Below are 20,230 nucleotides of genomic sequence, written 5' to 3'. Positions count from 1 at the left end.
CCAGGAAGTGTGATGCCTCCAACTTTCTTCCTTCTCAAGATTTCTTTGGTTATTCGGAGACTTTTGTGATTCCATAAAAATTTGGGGATTTTTTTTTTTCTATTTCTGTGAAAAATGCCTTTGGAATTTTGATGGGGATTGCTTTGAATCTACAGAGTGCTTTGGGTAGTATTGATGGAAATCAAACTCTCAGAGTCCTCCTTGACTGCCTTTGCTTGCTCTGACTGTGCAAAGAACTCACTGTGCAGAATTGCAGAACTGGGTGGTTTGTTAGCTATCCTCTGGTTCCACCAATCCCTTCATTTTAAAGTGGAAGAAATGGAGACCTGAAACAGCTGAGTGCTGCATAACTCCCGTATTGTCTTGATCTATGGACTGATTCATGAGCTTTCAGCGGTTTGGTTGGTGAACCAGAAGGCCCTTGGCAGCAAAGCTGGGAGCCTGCACAGCATCAGGGGCCCACCCCACCTTGATACTATGGCCATCTGCTGGCCCCTTGGGCCCTGGGCCTTTGGGGTCTTCTGTTACTTGGGTGCTGTTCAGTTTCCAGGGAGCAGACACTGGCTGAGGGCCCTGCCTCTGGTCAGACCACCCCCCAGACAGTGCTTCTTGATGTGAAAACCATGTCTGTCAAAATGTCATCTTCTTGGTGTTCAAATGTTCCAGGAGGGTGGGTTTCAGGACCATTCTGTGGGCATTTTCATGTCTTCCTGTTCCTGACACTTTGTCCCTATCTTTTTCCTCCTGGGTCTCTTAGGGGTTAAATGCTACCAGGAAGAAGCAGGGCAAGTTCTCCCCCTTATGCTGCAAGTAAAGAATGAGGAATAGTTTATGTTCATGAATAAGCTATTGCTTATTGATGTTCTGATCACAGATAAAATGTTCTTGTTCCTGTTTTTTACACATGAAATTGCAGCAAACAGTACAAGACTGACTATAATTAAGTACTTGAATGATGTGGTCTCTATTATACCAGGTGTAGAAGTTCAGGGGAAAGAGTCTTGGAGAGGGATGAAATGGTCAGGTAATAATAAAAATGAAATAAGAACTAACCCTTATCAAGTGCTTTCTATGTGTCGGGCACAATACAAATGCTTTATGTGACTTAACTCATTTAATCTTCACAATAACCCTGTGAACCCTGTTCATCTCCATTTTCCAGTGGAGGAACCTGAGGCACAGAAAGATTAAGTAATTTGTTCAAAGTCATACAGAGCTGGAAGGGCAAAGCCAGGATTTGAATCCAGACAGCCTGGCTCTGGGTCTTTTCTCTTAAATACTGCACCCAATGGCCTTGATGAAGGCTTTGTGAAGGAGATGAGACTTGAGCTGGACCTTGAAGAAGGAAAGGTCTGACAGCGTGGGGACATATCTGAGTGATGGAGTGGGCATGGCAGACCCCAACAGGGAGAAAGGGACTGGCCTCACTCGGCAGAGCGCATGTATTGGGGAGCAGCAGGGAAGACGGCGGGGCAGTAAGTTGGGAACAGGTTATAAAAGGTCTCAGCATCTAGTCAGAGGGTTTAGACTTGATCTGGAAGGACCCAGCCTTTGAAGTGTGCTGAAGGATGACTTGCTAGAAGCAGAGGTTTGGGGAGGTTTTTATGGTGGCAGTGGTAGGTCTGAGGGTAGGAGGTGCGGAGGCAGGAACGAGGCGCTGGAGGGTCGAGCCTAGGATGCTGGTCTCGGCTGGGCCAGCTTGGGAGGGAAGATGCACGCAGAGTGGGAAAGATGGGGGACAGACCGGAAGGGTTCTCACCACCTGAGATCACCATGATGCAGTGACATTCGGGGCAAGCAGGGGCCCCGCACCCCAGAGCTGCACACACCTGGCCCAGGAGTGGAGGGGCTTCGGGCCAGTGGCTGCCCCGACACTAAGAAGTATGCCTGAACTGCCCTGTATCTGTCTGCCCTGCTCCATCCTCAGAGCACAAAAGGGCTGCGCTTCCCCTGCACCCTCCAAGTCCTGCACACCTTTCTCGTGGCCACCCCAACCTAGGACCCCACATGGAGGGGAATTCTGGAAATTCCACATACAGAGAAGATTCACTTTTCTTTCATTCTTCTCTTTTCCTCCTCAGCGATTTGACTGAAAGGGCTTCCACAGATGCAGCATAAATTTTCTCAGAGAATCAGTTGTAGCCAAACATCATATCTGAGGATCTCCCACCCTCCCTGCAAGTTCTTAATAAATCTCACCTCTTCTCTGAACTTCCTGAAGTTTCATCTGTGCCACTCGCATCTGGGGCATGTGGTTTTCTACAGCTGCATCTTCTGTACTAGTTTGCTTGGGCCTCCAGGACAAAGTGCCATCGACCAGATGGCTGAACAACAAACATTTGTTTTTTCACAAACCTGGAGGCTAGAAGTCCAAGATCGAGGTGTGGCAGGGTGGGTTTCTTGAGGTCCCTCTCCTTGGCTTATAAATGATGGTCTTTTCCTGTCTCCACGTGGTCGTCCCTCTGTAACTGTCTGTGACCTTATTTCCTCTTGTTATAAGGACACCGGTCGTATGGGGTTAGGGCCCACCCTAATGATCTTATTTTAACTTAACTGCTTCTTTAAAGACCATCTTCAAATACAGTCACTTTCTGAGGTACTGGAGGTACTTCTACATGTGAATTTGGGAGGCAGGGGACAAATTCAGCCCATAACACCTTCCTTCTCATCCAAGTTACCTCAGGGTGAAGGGTCAGCCCAGCAACTACGCAGGCTGCACTGTTCTTACATCCAGTCCCTCATGGGAGACAGCCTCTGGGCTTTTCTGTGAAGGATGTTATTTACTGAGGTCCGGTTTCCTTCGCAGTGTTGCCCTTCACCAGGCCAGGAGCGTTTCTCCATGCAGGCATTCCAACTTGGTCAGATCAGAAAGTAGTAAATCCAGGGGAGATTTTTTTTTTTTTTTTTTTTTTTTTACTGTGTGCAGAATTCCTGGCATAGCAGAGAGCTCAGGAAGGAAGGCCCTGTTTGGGGCCAGAGATCAAGGCTTTGGAGGCTTAACCCTCTGAGAAAAGGGTTAGGCCCTCCTCTCACTAATCCTGTTTGCTTGATTAGCCTCTGAATTGATGTACCTAGAATGACGCACTTTGTCACAACCAATGATTTAATGTAACCCTTGAGCTTTTTTTTCTCCCACCCTTAGAGTATCAGTCACTGGGGGATCTAGAAAGGAGTAGAGAGGCAAGATTGGCAAAGGGGAGGGTTCTGTGGCTCTCAGGGTCCAGGACAGGCCACTGGGTCCAGTCTGCTCCCCCAGCGGGCACCAGTGGGGGCCAGAGGGCTGCCTGCCTGGCAGGAAGGGGGGGTCTGGGCGAGGCAAGGCTTCCCAAGCCCTGCCTACTGTCCTCCTGCTGGAAATGGGGAGAGAGCGGGTGACAGCCTTCTACAGATCTGGCAGAATCAAGCCACAAGGGCACCGGGCATCTTACTCCCTCTTCTCTGGATTCCAGCTCCCTGGCACCTGCCAAAGTTGCCATCGCTTTTTATTAAAGTGAAAAACACTTCACTGAAGTGAAATATTCGAGATACGAATATTCTCCAATGCCATTTTGGAAAATTTTCAAGAATAGTTTCTTAGGCAAACCAGGGAAAAGGACAAGATTGCACACAGGGCTGGATCACCCACTTGGAAAGCCGGTTCTAGAAAGAGGACTTTGATTTTATGCTACGGCCTCACGCAGAGGGAAGGAAGGGAGCGGGAGCGGGAGGGTTGGGTTGGAGAGCTGGAGGCATGGCCCTTCTCCAGGGTGTCCTCCTTGGACGTGACAGGCCCTTGGGGAGACACCTTCATAAAGGGGTCACGAGCAGCCTGGCAGCCTTCCGACCCTCCTGGTACCCAAGACAAAAGTGTTGGCCTGATGTGACTCTTTAGGTAATTTCCTAGCACATTTACCCCTTTACAGACCGCAAACTACGCAAGTAAATGGACCTCTTTAAAAAAAATAAAGGTATTAAAAACATCCAACTATCTTATTACGGTAAGTGCTGAAGTAGATGCACTTTGTAATCTTAGCTGTCTGACATTAGTGAAACACTTTTATCCCAAAAGGCCTGGGAGGTATTATTTTAAAGCTATTTTTGTACTAGTGTAGACTTTCTTCTTTTCTAAACATGGCTAGAGGTGGTCAATTTGGGAAAAGTAAAAGAGGAGAAAAAAAGAAAAGAAGAGGCACTTTCCTACCAGTGCTCTCCTGAGGTCTAGAAGCTGGTAGAAATGGCCCGAGTGAGAGCTGAACCAAGTGCCCTGGGTCGGTGACGGAGGCCGGGAGGAGCAGTGGCAGGGCCAGAGGGGTCCAGCTTTGGTGTGAGGAGGCCTTGGGACCTGCCCCGCCCCTCCCAGCCCCTGGGCTCTTGCTGGGAGAAATGGAATGTGTGTGCGGATCTGACCTGCCAAGCCGAGGCCTCTGAGAAGTCAGGAACCTCCTTACCTGTTGCCAGATGTTGTTTCTGGCAGGTAACTCTTCGGAGGCCTGAGCATGGGGGAAGGGAGACCCCTGCGGTGTGCAGGCGCTGGGACTTGAGGGATGACTGAGGGCAGGTCCCGGCTCAGCTTGGTACCCAGGCTGCTCAGTAAGCGTTTGTGGACCGACTGTCAAGTTCACTTTTGCTGGGCAGCTCCCACACTCCTGGCACTTTGTATTCCTCATCTCGTGTAATCCGCACAAGAACAGGTGAGGAAAGTCTCATGTCCATTTCCAGACAAGGGACTTTGGGATCTGTACGTTCTGTGACTTGACTGAGGTCGCACAGCTAAGAGGCCATGACATTCCCGGCTCTCATGCTGAGGGGGCATAAGAACCACTGGGGAGCTGGTTAAAAACGTGGGTTTCCCCGCACCACTCTCAAGATTCTGATTTTGTCACAGCATTTTTTAAAAATTGTGGTAAAATACACAGAATAGAAAATTTACCATTTAACCATTGAGTGTATAGTTCAGTGGCATTAAGTACATTCACAGTGTTCTGCAGCCATCACCACCAACCATCTCCAGAACTTTTTTCATCTCCCCAAACTGAAACTCTGCCCCCATTAAACAACCACGCCCCCTCCCCCTCCCCCAGTCCCTGGTGACCAACACTGTACTTTCCGTCTCTGAATTTGACTACTCTAGGGACCTCTGTAAGTGGAATCATGCAGTGTGGGTCCTTTTGTGTCTGGCTTATTTCACTGTCACAGTATTTTAAACAAGGGCCCCTGGCAATCCTCATGTAGGGGTCTGGACCTCTCTGAGGAATTCTGGCAGAGGCTGGGAGGAGGGTGAGGGGAAATGCCTTCCTGGCACAGGCCGTGCTGGCTGAGCTTAGATGCACGGGAGGGCTGGGATGAGTCAGGGAGTGCTGGTTGAGAGGTAGGAAGTGGGAGGTGATTGTATGGTGTCAGAGGGACCCTGGGGTGGGCAGTGGCTGGTTTCTGGCAGGTATTGCTTAGGGTAGGGTGTTGACCAAGGCCTAAGAGCTCAGGGCGGGAGGACGGGAGGGACAATTGTGTGGACTGGTCAGTTCAGGGAGGGTTCATGAGCCCTGGGTCCCAGGCCAGGGTGAGGAGCCCACCAGGGGAGGCCAGAGTAGGGCAGGGGCTCAGGGTGGGGAGGGGTATGTGGAGTCCACATTGGTGAGAAAAATCAGGGGCGCTGGTGGGCGAGCGCCACGAGGGCCAAGCCTAGTGCAGACACCCAGAGAAGCAGGTGCCAGATCCGCTCCAGGTCTAGACCACGTGGGAAGGCCGAACAGGCTCAGGAGTTGTGGGAAAGGGGCCTGTGGGCACAGGAGAAGGAGTTGATACGGAGCCAACCCTGTGCCTCAACCAGGAGATTGTGCCTCCTTCCTCTTGAAGAGGCAGACTCCTGACCCCAGGGAGCTGTCCGGGGCCCTCGTGGGGCGTGACAGTGGCAAGGAGGGCACCCCTCCCCCCACCACAAGGAGCATGGCCAGACGGGCCTTTCCCGTCTCATCTCTCCTTATTCATGCTCTTCTCTCTTCTCTGGCTCCCCCTTTCTTCTTAGCTTCTCTTTCTCCTAACTGCTACGGAGGATGGAGGCGAGGCGCGCATGCACTGCCCCTGCGCATGCACTGCCCCTGCGCACACATCGCGCTCTTCCGCCCCCAAACCGCGGACCTGGCTGCGGTCTGCCTGGCCTCCTATTGGTTGCCTGGCCTCCTATTGGTTGCCTGGCCCCGGGCAGGTCTCCCTCCGTCTCTGTACCGCTTTTTCCCCATTTATGACATTTATAGTTACAGTACCAATCGCATAGGTGTGTCGTAAGGATTAAAGGAGAGAATTCCTGCAAGGGCTTAGAACAGTGCTTGGCACAGATTAAGCGGCCAATAAATATCCATCATAACGCACAGGTTTCTGGTGGGGGTGTGATTTGCCCCGACTGTTTGTTTTTTTCATGGTAACGCAAATACAGACTCGGAGAGGAGGTGGAGGACTTGTAGCCGCAGGGTGTACTGATAACATGGGTGGTGAGGGTGGGCGCTGGTGGGTGGTCCCCTTGCCAGCCTGAGCCCGCGCCTCGTCTTCTGCTTCATTTCAGCCTCTCTTTCTCTCAGCCATATGAGGATATAGCAAGTAAGAGGTCGTCGGCAAACCGGGAAGAGGGTTCTTACCAGAACCCTACCATGCTGGCACTCTGATCTCAGACTTTCAGCTTCCACAGCTGTGAGACAGATTTCTGTCGTTTAAGCCACCCCGTCTATGGTTTACAGTATTTGTCACAGCAGCCTAAACCGACTGAGACACAAGGGATGGGGCTAGACATCCTACAGTGCACAGACCCGTCTCCCACAACAAAGAATTATCCAGCGCGAAGTGTTTTTTTATTTTTTATTTTATTTTGGCTGCGCCAGGTCTTAGTTATGGCACGAGGGGTCTGTAGTTGCAGCGTGCGGACTTCTTAGTTGTGTCATATGGGATCTAGTTCCCCGACCAGGGATCGAAACTGGGTCCAGGCCCCCTGCATCGGGAGCGCGGAGTCTTACCCACTGGACCACCAGGGAAGTCACAGCAGGAAATGTCGGAAATGTCGCTTCGAGAAACTCTGCTCAAGGGTGGCTTTTTTTTTTTTTTTTTAATATTTATTTATTTGGCTGCACCGGGTCTTAGTTGCAGCACACAGGATCTTTAGTTGTGGCATGCGGGATCTAGTTCCCTGATTGAACCTGGGCCCCCTGCATTGGGAGCATGGAGTCTTAACCACTTACCACCAGGGAAGTCCTGCTTTAGGGTAGCTCAAGCTGTGCTTGCAGCCAGAAAGCACTCCTCCAAGGACTGCCAGCCTCCCCATGGCTCCAGATAGTGACCCCTTGGTCCTCATCCCTATGGCTGCAGGGGACTGAAGCTCATGCCCAACTTCTCCCGTAGTGGTGCAAATAAACTCAGAAGTTCTTTAACTTGCAGCGGTAGACCACAGGTGGAGTGGGCATCTGGGGCGTGGCAGGGAGGGTTAGGCCCGAGGGGTTGCAACAGACCCATTATCTCGTATTATCTATGTACTGAATTGACATTCACCAGCTGGGTTGGCACAGGGTTATTGTGGATAAGGGGGCTGTTTAGACGTCCCACTGCTCCCCCCTCCCCACCCGGAAAGAACAGAGATGAGTTGAAGATTGTCAGGAGATGATGATCTGCTGCGAAGGGTCATTCACCAAGTTATTGACCTGCCCGCCTGCGATGGCCACTCATTGGACCCTTTACTCAGCACTCAAGCCTGACTCTGTGGCTGCATGGCAAAGCAATTGGATGATCAGATGAGTTTTAAACTTCTCAACTTTTGTGGTTTTGGTGGCTAGGAACCAGAGCCCTAGTTACGGGAGTGTTTTCTAATCTCTATGGGGTTTTTCCACATAATTTTTTGTTTATGATCCAGCGTTCATATGTGGTTGAGCTGTACTTTCTGCTTCCCCCGTGTTGTCCGCCTTGTAAACTTGAATGGTTTCACATGTCACCTTCTCTGTCCCTGACACCTCTCCCTCTTGTGGAATGACCTGTTCCTTTACCTGTACCCACACAGCCCGTTATGCTGTGAGAGCCCATAGCTCTCATTATCGTCTGGTTATGTCAATATAATCCCAATATAATGAATATAACTCATACAATTCTCCCCAATGGAAGAAGATTCTGGAGGGGAGGGACTACATGTTTTCTCATCCTTGAGCCCTCAGTACAGGGGCTGCATCTGACCCAGGATCAAGCTGCAGGAAGTGTTTGCTGAGCTGAACTGAACTTCAAAAGAGTTAAACATATGCAACAATTTGATGGTGAAAATGGCAGATCTGGGCCACTCGATATATATATGGAGGAAAGAAAGACACTGCTGCAAGTTCTAGCAGGGTACGTTGGAAACTGCCTGAGAGCGTGTTCATCTTTCTTTTTCAAACCAACTACAGCTGCTAGCATGCATTCCTCAGTGTCAAAAGGCTTGAGTGTTTCAAGATGCATTTTTGGAATACTGGGCTAGCCATGGAGAATTTAAGATGTTTGTAGGATATGCTTTCTGGTGAGATCACTGCAAAAGTCTGAATTGTAGAATATGTATTTTCTTTTAAAGAAATGCAATTATATTACTTTGAAGACTATACTAAGTGTAATTGAACTAAGCTGCGAGGAAGGACCTAGGCTTTGCATAACCACCAACTAAACTAGGTCTTTTAGAAGAGAAACTTGGGGACCATAATGAGTATACAAATGATTCATAATTAACAGGCATGTTGTTTGTAAATAGTTTATTATCCCATATAGTTTAAATGCTTCCTCATTTTAGATATACGGTCAATTTGCTTAATAGCCTCTGTTTAAACGATCACAAATACTGGATCAGGGACATTAAAAAAATTTTATTTTTTATTTTTATTTTATTTTTATTTTTGGCTGCGTTGGGTCTTTGTTGCTGCGTTCAGGCTTTCTCTTGTTGTGGTGAGTGGGGGCTACTCTTCGTGGGGTGCGGGGGCTTCTCATTGCAGTGGCTTCTCTTGTTGCGGAGCACGGACTCTAGGCGCACGGGCTTCAATACTTGCGGCATGCGGGCTTTAGAGCACAGGCTCAGTAGTTGTAGCGCACGGGCTTAGCTGCTCCGTGGCCTGTGGGATCTTCCCGGACCAGGGCTCGGACCCATGTCCCCTGCATTGGCAGGCGGATTCTTTTTTTTTTTTTAAACTTTGGGTTTATTTTATTTATTTATTTATTTATTTATTTATGGCTGTGTTGGGTCTTCGTTTCTATGCGAGGGCTTTCTCTAGTTGTGGCAAGTGGGGGCCACTCTTCATCACGGTGTGCGGGCCTCTCATTATCGCGGCCTCTCTTGTAGCGGAGCACAGGCTCCAGACACGCAGGCTCAGTAATTGTGGCTCACGGGCCTAGTTGCTCTGCGGCATATGGGATCCTCCCAGACCAGGGCTTGAACCCGTGTCCCCTGCATTGGCAGGTGGATTCTTAACCACTGTGCCACAACGGAAGTCCTGGCATGTTTGAATTGATAAGTTTTTGTTTCATTCATTTATCTAACCAGTATTTATTGAAAGCCCATTATGTTCCAGACCCTGGGGATAGCACTGAGCAAGATCAAGTCCTTGTCTTCTTGGAACATTCTAGTGAGGTGAGGCGTGATAAGGGTTGCAAAAATCCAAATGGCTAATATTCTGTATAATTAACTTGTTTCAACGTAAGGCACTTTTGTGTTGTCCTGGAATAGCTGAAGATGGATACATCATTAGAAACACATTCCTGGTCTATAGGACTTGGAGATAAAAACAGAGAGAATGACACCTTCACTCTCACCTTGGATTTCTTCCATGAGGGACTGCTCATACTTTTAGTGCAAACCCTTTAAAACCACATCACCCTTTGGTTCATCCGCAGAAATGCGTTGGTGGCTTGTTTATACCCAACACTTCTTTGCAATTAACAATTACAGTGATTTGCATGAGCAACGATTTAACACTCATGGGAGTAAAAAGTCATTGTCAGGCTTGATTCCACTGATCTTCATATCAAAGGAGCTCAGCTGGATTGCCAGTTTTTACTTATTCTGCCCATTCTTTTGGCAGATTTTAGATACCAGATATTTTCAGAGTTGGTGATTCAAAAAGTAGCAAAATATATGGATTTGGAGTTAGAGGGCCTGGATTCACGTTATCCACCCGCCATTTATTGGTCAGGTGACCTTATGAAGCTCCTCTAACCTGTAGACCTTAGTTTCATCATAAAAATGTGGCTAAAACTGCCTGTGCTGGTTACTTCGGGGGTGTAAATGCTTTATAATAATTTATAAATGAAAGTGTCCTATGTTGAATGAACGTGGGCCGTTGCTATGATAATTTATAACACAGTTCCGTGACTTTCTTCAGTAGTTTTCAGTTCTGTAGCTTTAATAAATAGGGACAGAGAAAACTGCTGACCCACTGGGCGTGGCAGCTGAGTTTTCAATAACTGTCAGTCCTAAGGAGGGATGAGGTGCAGGACTAGAGGCCAGAGATGAAATGAGAGGGGAGGGCAGGGGTGGTGGGAGTGAGGAACAGCCGGTGGCCGGCCGGGGAGCTGTGGTTATAGAGGGAAAGCTCTTATTTTTTTTTTTTGTGAATTATTTTATTGAAGTATAATTGATTTACCATGTTGTGGCAATCTCAGCTGTACAGAAAAGTGACTCAGTTATACACACACAGACATTCTTTTTTTAATATTCTTTTCCATGATGGTTTATCCCAGGATATTGAATATAGTTCCCTGTGCTATACAGTAGGTCCTTGTTTTTTATCCATCCTATATATAATAGTTTACACCTGCTAATCCCACACTTCCCTCCCCCACCAACCTCCCCCTTGGCAACCTGTGGTTCTCTATGTCTCAACCTGTCTGTTCTCTATGTCTGTGAGTCTGTTTCTGTTTTGTAGGTAGGTTCATTTGTGCCATGTTTTTAGATTCCATATACAAGTGATATCATATGGTATTTGTCTTTGTCTTTCTGACTTACTTCACTTAGTATGATAATCTCTAGTTGCATCCATGTAGCTGCAAATGGCATCATTTCGTTCTTTTTTATGGCTGAGTAGTATTCCATTGTCTATATGTACCACATCTTCTTTATCCATTCATCTGTCGATGGACATTTAGGTTGTTTCCATGACTTGGCTATTGTGAATAGTTCTACTATGAACACAAGGGTGCGTGTATCTTTTTGAATTATAGTTTTGTCCGGGAATATTGCTGAATCATATGTTAATTCTATTTTTAGTTTTCTGAGGAAGCTCCACACTGTTTTCCATAGTGGCTGCACCAACTTACATTCCTACCAGCAGTGCAGGAGGGTTATAGAGGGAAAGTTCTGCATGTAAGATACTGAAAGTGGAGTAGTTTCAGGCCCTCTTAAGCCCTAGGGTGCCGCCTAGAAATGGGGTTGCTGAAACGAGGTCCCAGCTACCCTGTTTTAGAATGCAGGAGGCCAAGAGGCCATTTTAGAAAGACTTCTATTTAAAAGTTTAAATGTCTATCCCTTAAAGGTTTCATCTTCAGCCATTCAGGAAATTCTACTCTATAAAGTGACTCATTCATTCCCCGAGGGTTCCACAATGCCAAGGTTTTACTGGGCCAACCACAGAGACGTCCATTCCTGGAAGATTGTTCCCATTTTGTCATGGACTTGGAGGGAATATTTTTGAATTCTTAATTATGGAGAACTCAAAACACTTTTTTAGAAATTAGTTCTAAAATCCTTAGGTATTGTCCTTCTCTTACTCTTGAGTATGAAAATTGGAAATGTTTTATGATCTCCAGATTAAATAATCTTAATGTGCTTAAAAAGGCAATTTAGATTCCAACCCTACTGCGATACAGACACCCCCTCTCCAGGACATCCCAACCACCTTCCCTCCAGTTAGTGGGGGATCCTTTGATCTTCTTTCTTTCTTTTTTTATAAGTTTATTTATTTATTTTGTTTTTATTTTTGGCTGTGTTGTGTCTTTGTTGCTGTGTGCGGGCTTTCTCTAGTTGCAGTGAGCAGAGGCTACTCTTCATTGCGGTGCGCGGGCTTCTCATTGTTGTGGCTTCTCCTGTTTCGGAGCTCGGGCTCCAGGTGCACAGGCTTCAGTAGTTGTGGCACACTGGCTCAATAGTTGTGGTGCAGGGGCTTAGTTGCTCCGCGGCATGTGGGATCTTCCCGGACCAGGGCTCGAACCTGTGTCCCTTGCATTGGCAGGCAGATTCTTAACCACTGCGCCACCAGGGAAGCCCTGATCTTCTTTCTGTAATCTCAGCCTCGACCTTAAAATCCCACTGTCCTCACCTCTCTGCTTCCAAAGCTCAGGGCTTAGCCTCTTGCTCCTCTCTATGCACTAAAGAAAGACTTATTTTCCCTTGAATCATTTTTTTCTTTTTTTATTGAAGGATAGTTGGTTTACAATACTGTGTTAGTTTCAGGTGTACAGCAAAGTGATTCAGTTACACATATACACATATGTATTAAAAAAAATTCTTTTCCATTATAGTTTATTACAAGATAGTGAATATAGTTCCCTGGGCTATACGATCATTTTTTAAAGATATGACAAAAAAGCCAAGCTTTTACCAATTATTTCAGACAACTCAAAACTGTTGAAAGGGAAAAGTGGACATCACCCCCGATGTCCTCTCCGAGGTAAGCCCCACTTGGCCTGGGTAGGCACTCTTTCTGGGAAAGCTCTCCCAGGCTGAAGGCTTCGGGACAGGCTCTCTGGATCCAAGTGTCCAGCTCCAGCTCCTTGTGGTCCAGCCCACATTTCTGCTGGACACTGTCACGAGAGTCCCTCATTTCAGATACAGCAAATCTTAAGATGTGCTGGCAGAATCCACTTCTATAGCCACTGTGGACAGGCCTTAAGTGACCTGCAAGACAGGTTTCCTGTATGTAACCGTGGGAACTACCTTGGACCTCTGTGTGCCTCAGTCTCCTCATCTGTAACGTGGGTTAGAACACCATGATCCCTCACACACTCTTTTGCTCTGATCAGTCTCTGCGTCCAGCCTCCTCCTCAATTAATATCTCTAGTTTCCCTTCCTGCACGGGTCATTTTGTTGCCCAGCAGAAGGGCTTGTGGAGCAGTGTGGAGAACAGGAAGACTGAGGTCTCCTTTGGGCTGTTAGCTGTGTGACCCTGCCAATCATGTGGTCCACTGGACCTTAGTTTTCTCATCTGAGAAATGGGGGACCAGGGCTGTCTGATCTCCAGGAGACGTTCTGGTTCTCATCTGAACCCCATGATTCTCACGACCTCCTCCTGCCCAGGGTGACCCCTCTGATCCTAAGGGAAGAGTCAGCTCAGCGTAGGTGTTTGCTGCTTTCAGCACACGGTGGCGATGGTAGATTTTGGGGAGGGGACAGTCTGGGGAAGATGGACCCTTTTCTAGAGCCCCTGAGTCAGTTCCTCATGGTCTGACTTCCTTTTTTCCTTTGAAGTGTTGTGAAATCTCAGCATAATCACCCACGCGCACATTCGGCTCTGAGTGCATCCCAACGCCATTCCAATCCCAAGTACGAGTGATTGGGAGATAATCTCTCACCTGTGAGCTTGGGAACCCCTGCTCTTTGTCCCCGAGTGGGGTTTTGAAGGGGCTAGGATAACCAACCATCCCGGCTTGCCCTGGACTGTCCTGGCTTTAGCCCTGGAAGTCCCATGTCCCAGGAAACCCCTCAGTCCACACCAGGATGGTTGGTTCCCCTCCCTGTGGTCCCCATCAGGGCCTGGCTGATTTCCTCAGTGGGACGGGCCACGGTTAAATAAAGGAGCCAGCAGGGCAGTGAATCTCAGAATCAGCTGGGGTTCTGGATACATACAGATTCCTGGGGCCCCATCCTGGAGGGTCTGAGTCAGTAGATCTGAAGTGGGGGCCAGGAATTTGATGTTATCAGGCCCCCAGGTGGGTCTGGGGCAGGTGGTTCAGGTACCACACCTGCTAGGCTTGGGGAAATGGAGGAGACAGAGCCAGCTCCTGCTCTTCTGACACAGGCAGGAGCCAGGTAGAGCCAGAACTCCCTCTGATATGCAGGGGAATGAAATCAGAGCTGTCAAGTGAGTAACATGAGTACTGGCCAATTTTTTCCCCTCCTCCCACCCTCCAAAGTCATTCAGTGCTTACAAAGCTTGGCTTTGTTCATTATGAGGGCTGACGTGGCATTTTTTGGCAGGGGACCTGCACAGAGGGTGAGTTAGTTGCAAGAAATGGCCATTGCCTGAGGCTCACATCAGACTCTCCTGTCTCAAAACACCCCTGCACCGGGTGACCCCTCTGGTGAGGGGACTGCGGGGGACCATCACTAAAGCCCCTTGCAGCTCTGACGTTCTGGCCCCGGGTGGTGAGGAAGTAGCCCTGTCCTTATTCTTGGTGGGCAGCTGTCACTGCTGTCGCTTACAAGCTAAGCCTTATGCTAAGGTGAAGTGATGCTCTGGTGTTCTCAAGGGTCCTTAGTGATAGGGATGATGGAGCAGGACCTGGAGGTCGGGTGGCCGTAAGGGGCTCACTTATTCTCTGGGTTCGGGGATGCTCCCTCATCCCTGATGCCAAAGGCTAAAGTGGCAGAGATGTCCTTCTTTTTCTTTTTCTAATTGAAGTACAGTTAATTTACAATGTTGTGTTAGTTTCAGGTGTACAGCAAAGTGACTCAGATATATATATATATTCTTTTTTCAGATTCTTTTCCCTTATAGTTTATTACTAAATATTGCGTATAGTTCCTGATGTCTTCTTATTCACACCTTGCGTTGTTATTTCAATGGTTTGGTTTTCCAGAGTCTCTCTGTCCATGGTCATTCTGAAGGTGCTGGTTGGTGGTGGAAGACGGTATTCTTTCCAAATCCTTTGGTGGCCTCAGAGTTAACTTAGAGCTTCTTTTCTTTTTTTATAAATTTATTTATTTATTTTTGGCTGCGTTGGATCTTCATTGCTGAGCGTGGGCTTTCTTTAGTTGCGTCGAGCTGGGGCTACTCTTCATTGCGGTACACGGGCTTCTCACTGCGGTGGCTTCTCTTGTTGTGGAGCACAGGCTCTGGGCGCGCGGGCTTCAGTAGTTGTGGCACATGGGCTCAGTAGTTGTGGCATGCGGGCTCTAGAGCGCAGGCTCAGTAGTTGTGGCACACGGGCTTAGTTGCTCCGCGGCATGTGGGATCTTCCCGGACCAGGGCTCGAACCCGTGTCCCCTGCATTGGCAGGTGGATTCTTAAGCACTGCACCACCAGGGAAGCCCTAACTTAGAGCTTCTGACTGTGCACATGGCAGTGCGTTTAGACGCAGTCCTCTCGCTGAGATGTGTTCCGGGAGCAGAGCCCCTACATCCGGGCCTACAATTCAAACTCCACCTCCTGCTTCCGGTCTCCTCCTCCAGTCTCCACTCCTCTGGGTGAGCTGAAACCCCCCTGGGGGCTCTCTCCCCTCCTGTGGACACCAGACTGTGACCTTCTTGGAAGACAGTGGTGCAGTGCCAAGTTCAAGTCCTGGGTTCAAATCCTGGCTCTGCTATTGACTAGCTGGGTCTCCAAGATAAAAACACGGCAGGGACTGTGGTGGCTCTAATGAGGGAGTCGCTGGGAGGCTGTTCTGCCAGTTCCTTCCCACCCTCCCCACCCCCCAAATAATAGCAGCTAGGAAGAAACTACAGGAATCTAACAGACCCCCAATCCACTAGCCCCTTCTGCAGACAGTGCAAAGGAACAGGCTGTGCAGCATCGTGGGTAGGACCTCTGGCTCCAGAGGGGGGCTGCCTGCATCCAGTTCCAGCCCCCCCACCCGCTACAAGCTGCTCTTCCTTAGCCTCAGTTTTCCCCTTGCCTTGTAGATAGGGTTGTCTTATTATTAAATGAGGGAGCATACGTGAAGCATTTGGCACAGTGCCTGGCACGTTGTAAGTGCTCAATAAACATTAGCCATTGCTATTTTTGTTACTGTTGCTATTGTCTGCTTTAGAGAGGGCCCCCTGGCATGCTGGGTATTGGCTGGTGCGGGTGAACTGTGCCAGTGAAGCCAACCCCGGCCAGAGGTGGATGCTTAATAGGATGTATGACCAGCATCTGCCGCGCCCTCCCCGGTTGCTGTGGTTACTGACCTGGGCACCTGGTTCTCTCTCTGTTGCTGGTGCCTCTCCAGCTCAGGTCTAGGTGACCCCATTCCAACCTGGTGTCGTTCCATGACTGCTTCTCTGCAGTCCCCTCCTGGACGCTCTGGTTTCAGTTTTGCTCCAGCTGAGCAGAGGCAGACCCCACAGGTGGCAGAGTGAAGGGTGAACTGGAGGGACCAAAGGCCAGGTGTTGGTTGAAAATCTCCAGGGGAGGCACGGTGAAGGCTGGAAGGGCACCAGCCATGGCAAGGGAGAGAGGACAGCTTTGAGAAGTGTTCTGAATTTAGAACTGATAGGATGTGGCATTCTAACACATGAAGAGAAGAGAAGAAGTGAAAAATAAATGATACTTCTAACTTGAAAAGCCCTATTCTATTCTTTCTATGCTTCACTCAATGGATCTCATCAATTCCTGTGACTTTAAAGACCGTTTCTAGGCTGCTAATCTCCAAATTCTCAACTCCTTGAGCTCCAGCCTTGCCCCCTTCACTTGGATGTCTCTGGAGGCATTTCAAACTCAGCATTTCCAAAATGAAACTCCAAAAATGGCTTGCCTCCCTCACTCCCAAATTCTTTTCTCTATCTCAGTAAATTGTGCTCCTCTCCCTTGTGTCCAAGGTAGAACATATGAGTGTCACCCTCCGTGCCTCCCTCTTCCTCATCCCTTGTATCCCACTCACCAGCAAGTCCCATCATGTGCATCTTGGGACTACATCACAAAGGAGACACACCATCTCTCTCCATCTCTACTGCCACCATCCAAGGCCAAGCCACCACCATCTCTCACCTGGGAGACTGTGAGTCCACACTGGGCACCTGCTTCCACTCTGGCTCCAAATTCCAGCCATTTGTTTTAGGAACGCAAATTTGATTGTTAATCCTCTTATCCAGTGATTTCCAACTGCACTTAGCATGACAATCACCACCATCCCATGGCTTACACTTTTCTATCCTGGATCTCGGCTTCATCTGACTTCCCTCCTCCCATCACTCTTCTTTGGCCTCACTGGCTTCCTTGGGGTCCCCATGACGCGCCAAGTCTTTCCTTCTTTGGGTCCATCATTGTTCCCACTGTCTGGAATGCTCTGCCTCATCTTTGCATGGCCAGCTTCTTCTCGTCCTTCAAACTTCAGCCTAAATGTTCCCTCTCAGCTCACTGCCCAAGACCTAAAGAGGCCCCACATCCTTCTCATCATCCCCTTTAGCCAATCATTTTGCTCAGAGCCCTCACTGTTCACAACTTGACATTTTCATTTGTTCATCTTGTTTATTGTTTGTCTCCCCCACTGGAGTGTCAAGCCTATAGGGCAACCTGGCACATAGAAGGTGCCAACATGTATTTGTTGAATCGAAGAACAGGTGGCTGATGGGGCTATGCACTTAAGGAGCACAGGGGGCCAGGAGAACGCTGATAGTCAAGGGGTGGCAGAGGGGCTGTCAAGGGGACTTGAGACCAAGGGATAGGAAGGTAGTGTCAGTAAAAAGAGAGGAATGCCACATTGGTAGGGTATACTTTTGGCTGCAGGTAACAGCAAAAGTGTCCAGTGGTGATGTAGACAAGAGGGATTATTTTTAAAAATTTAAAAATTAAAGTATAGTTGATTTACAATATCGTGTAAGTTTCAGGTATACAGCACAGCAATTCAGAATATATACATTCTTTTTCAGAGTCTTTTCCCTTATAAGTTATTGCATAATATTGAGTGTAGTTCCCTGTGCTATACAGTAGGTCCTCGTTGGTTATCTATTTTATACATAGTAGTGTGTATATGTTAATCCCAACCTCCCAATTTATCCCTCCCCCCACCCCCTTTCCCCTTTGGTAACCATAAGTTTGTTTTCTTTGTCTGTGAGTAAGAGGGGTTATTTTTCTCGTGGTTGAGATGGTCGGTAGCAAATCTCTGGTCAGTGTCACTGAGGTCCTTTTGACTTTCCCTCAGCTTCAGGCATCACATCCTCACATGACTGAGTTCAAAGACAGAAAAGGGAGCAGCCTGGGCAGACATTGTCCTCACGGTTCCCTCTTGTTGGTGGGGGTGGGTGGTGGTAGAGGGGTTGTCCCCAGAAGACCCCCACTGATCTCCCCCTATATCCCACTGGTCAGAAAGGAACCATGCTGCCCTTGGACCAGTAGCTGTGCCCATCTTGCTGAAATAAAAGAATCTCTTTCCTGTCCTTGAACTAAGTTGGGATTCTGCCAGCTAAAGAGAAGGGAAATGGCTTTGAGTAAGCAACAAGCAGTGCTGGCCCCAAGTACATCTCACAAGAAAGAGTCTTTTCCGTTGGGTTCACTGCTGCAGGGAGGTCAAATGGGATGGGTGTTGAGAAGTGGCCGCTGGATTCAATGCTTGTAGACTATTTGTGGCCCTTGAGAGGCAGTTTCCATCGATTGGCCGGGCCGTGCTGCACCCGGCAGGGGCTTAGGAATCCCTGGGAGAAGTTCAGGAGATGAAAGTGGGCTACCAGGAAGTTTGGAGTTAAAGCTAAAAGGAGAGATGGGACGGTCTCTGGGCACAGGAGGCAGACACAGGAGGTCTGACTTTTCATCCAGGACAGACATAAAGATGTTTATAGGCGGAGCAAAAGAAGCCAGCAGGAGAGAGAGGGTAGGGATTTTGAAGCAAGATGGGATAGTTGATTCCTGTGCTCTGAAAGAAGCATGGGAATGGGATCAGTGCACAAGAGTTGGTGGCTGTTACTGGAACAAGCGGGGAGGCTTTTCTGAAGAGACTCAGATGCCTTCTGAGACTGGGGGGAAGGAGGGCAGGACGGTGAAGACCCCCAGGAGGGACAAAGATTCCTTATTTTCCTTGATGTGACAATGGGCTCACTTAGAGATTGAATTCATGATCTTGATCTTTCCATCAACCCATCATTTTAACATCTGATATAATAGACTCTAAAGAGACAGATCACGTTCATGTGGTCGTACACTGGAAAGTCCAAGGACAAAGCCTATCCTTGAGTTTTCTTGTTCAGATGGACGCAGCCACCCAGGACATGGTCAGGGGCATGGCTATTACATGATGCAATCCAGAGGGTGGAGGTCACTTCACACACAGCATGGAGCTGTCAGATCCTGTAGCCGACGGGCAGCAGGGTGGAAAGGGAGAGTCCTGGGCTGTACAGAGAGGACTTGGGATCCAGGTCAAGGTCCACCACTTACAAGCTGGGGTTCGCTGGCATCTTCCAAGCCTGACCTCATCTGCAGGGGGTGGGTTATGGTGCTTGTCTCCTCCCTCCGCTGCCCACAGTTATAAAACGTGCTGGCTTCTCACAGGGATTAAGGGAATGCCTTCTTGCCCCGTCACCACCCCTCTATGGGGAGTTTTGACCCTGCTCAGTAGCCCCTGGAATAGGATGGCAGTTTTCTTCCCCATTAGCCCTGGCCTGTCACTGCCGGCATCTTTCCCCTTTTGTTTTGCGGGATGATGGCACAGCGCCCAGCTCGTAGAACTGGGAGCCAAACCCTCTCCTCTGTTTACTCAGACCGTAGCTATGGCTGCAGCAAAAAGCAAACAGCAGTTTGACTAGATGCATGAGCTCAATATTCCACAACATTGGAAGCTCGTGTCTGCTTACGTAGGAGGCATAGAACACAATATTATGTTGAAATGACTAATAGCCCCAACAGAAAAAGAAAAATGCGTTTTTAAGAAAAAGTTCTTAGCAGGAATGTTCAGATGCTGAGTTGGTAAGACTGACACTAGTTCTGTGTGTCTCCTCTTCAAAATCTCCTTCCCGTCCATCCCCATCACGTGCTGCCTCGGGGTGTGGGTTCTGAAGGGGACATGTCTGCCATGTGGTCACCCTCTCTATCCAGCCCGTGGGGTAGGACTTCGGGCTCCACACACATTCACGGAGTCGCTGGGGGAGGCTGATGTGGGTAAGAAGTGGGGAGCAGGATCATTTGATCCCATTAAAGCTGCCGTCATTGGATCAGTCCTGCCCATTGGCTGGGTCGCCTGGACCCCACTTCGTCATCTGTAAAATGGGACTAACGATAGTTTCTCCATTATGGGATGGCTGTGGAGAGTCAATGAGTTTATACCTGTGAAGTGTTTAGGAGGGTGCCCAGAGGCAATCAGTTACTCATCAACCAACACAGAGTGCCTGTAACTTGTCCCTGTTGTGACTTGTGGGAAGGAAGCCCCA

The 20,230-nt window shown here is 48.7% G+C and overlaps 1 protein-coding gene across 3 annotated transcripts in view; it reads left to right on the top strand.

Moving 5' to 3' along the window:
• AHNAK (AHNAK nucleoprotein) overlaps positions 1-20,230 on the top strand; it is a 99,827-nt gene that overhangs the window by 55,749 nt on the left and 23,848 nt on the right. The window contains exon 6 of one of the 3 annotated variants that reach the window (XM_036859803.1): positions 2,082-2,382. The exons of the other annotated variants lie outside the window; for them this stretch is intronic. Coding sequence (XP_036715698.1) covers positions 2,082-2,089 — 8 coding nt within the window. The 3' untranslated portion in view covers positions 2,090-2,382. Of the gene's footprint in view, positions 1-2,081; positions 2,383-20,230 lie in introns of those variants that run through there. 3 annotated transcript variants of the gene reach the window in all.

This window comes from Balaenoptera musculus, chromosome 8, assembly GCF_009873245.2.
Source record: "Balaenoptera musculus isolate JJ_BM4_2016_0621 chromosome 8, mBalMus1.pri.v3, whole genome shotgun sequence".
NCBI lineage: Eukaryota > Metazoa > Chordata > Mammalia > Artiodactyla > Balaenopteridae > Balaenoptera > Balaenoptera musculus.
Note: the sequence above shows the minus strand (reverse complement) of the source record. Positions and strands in the feature narration are given on the sequence as shown.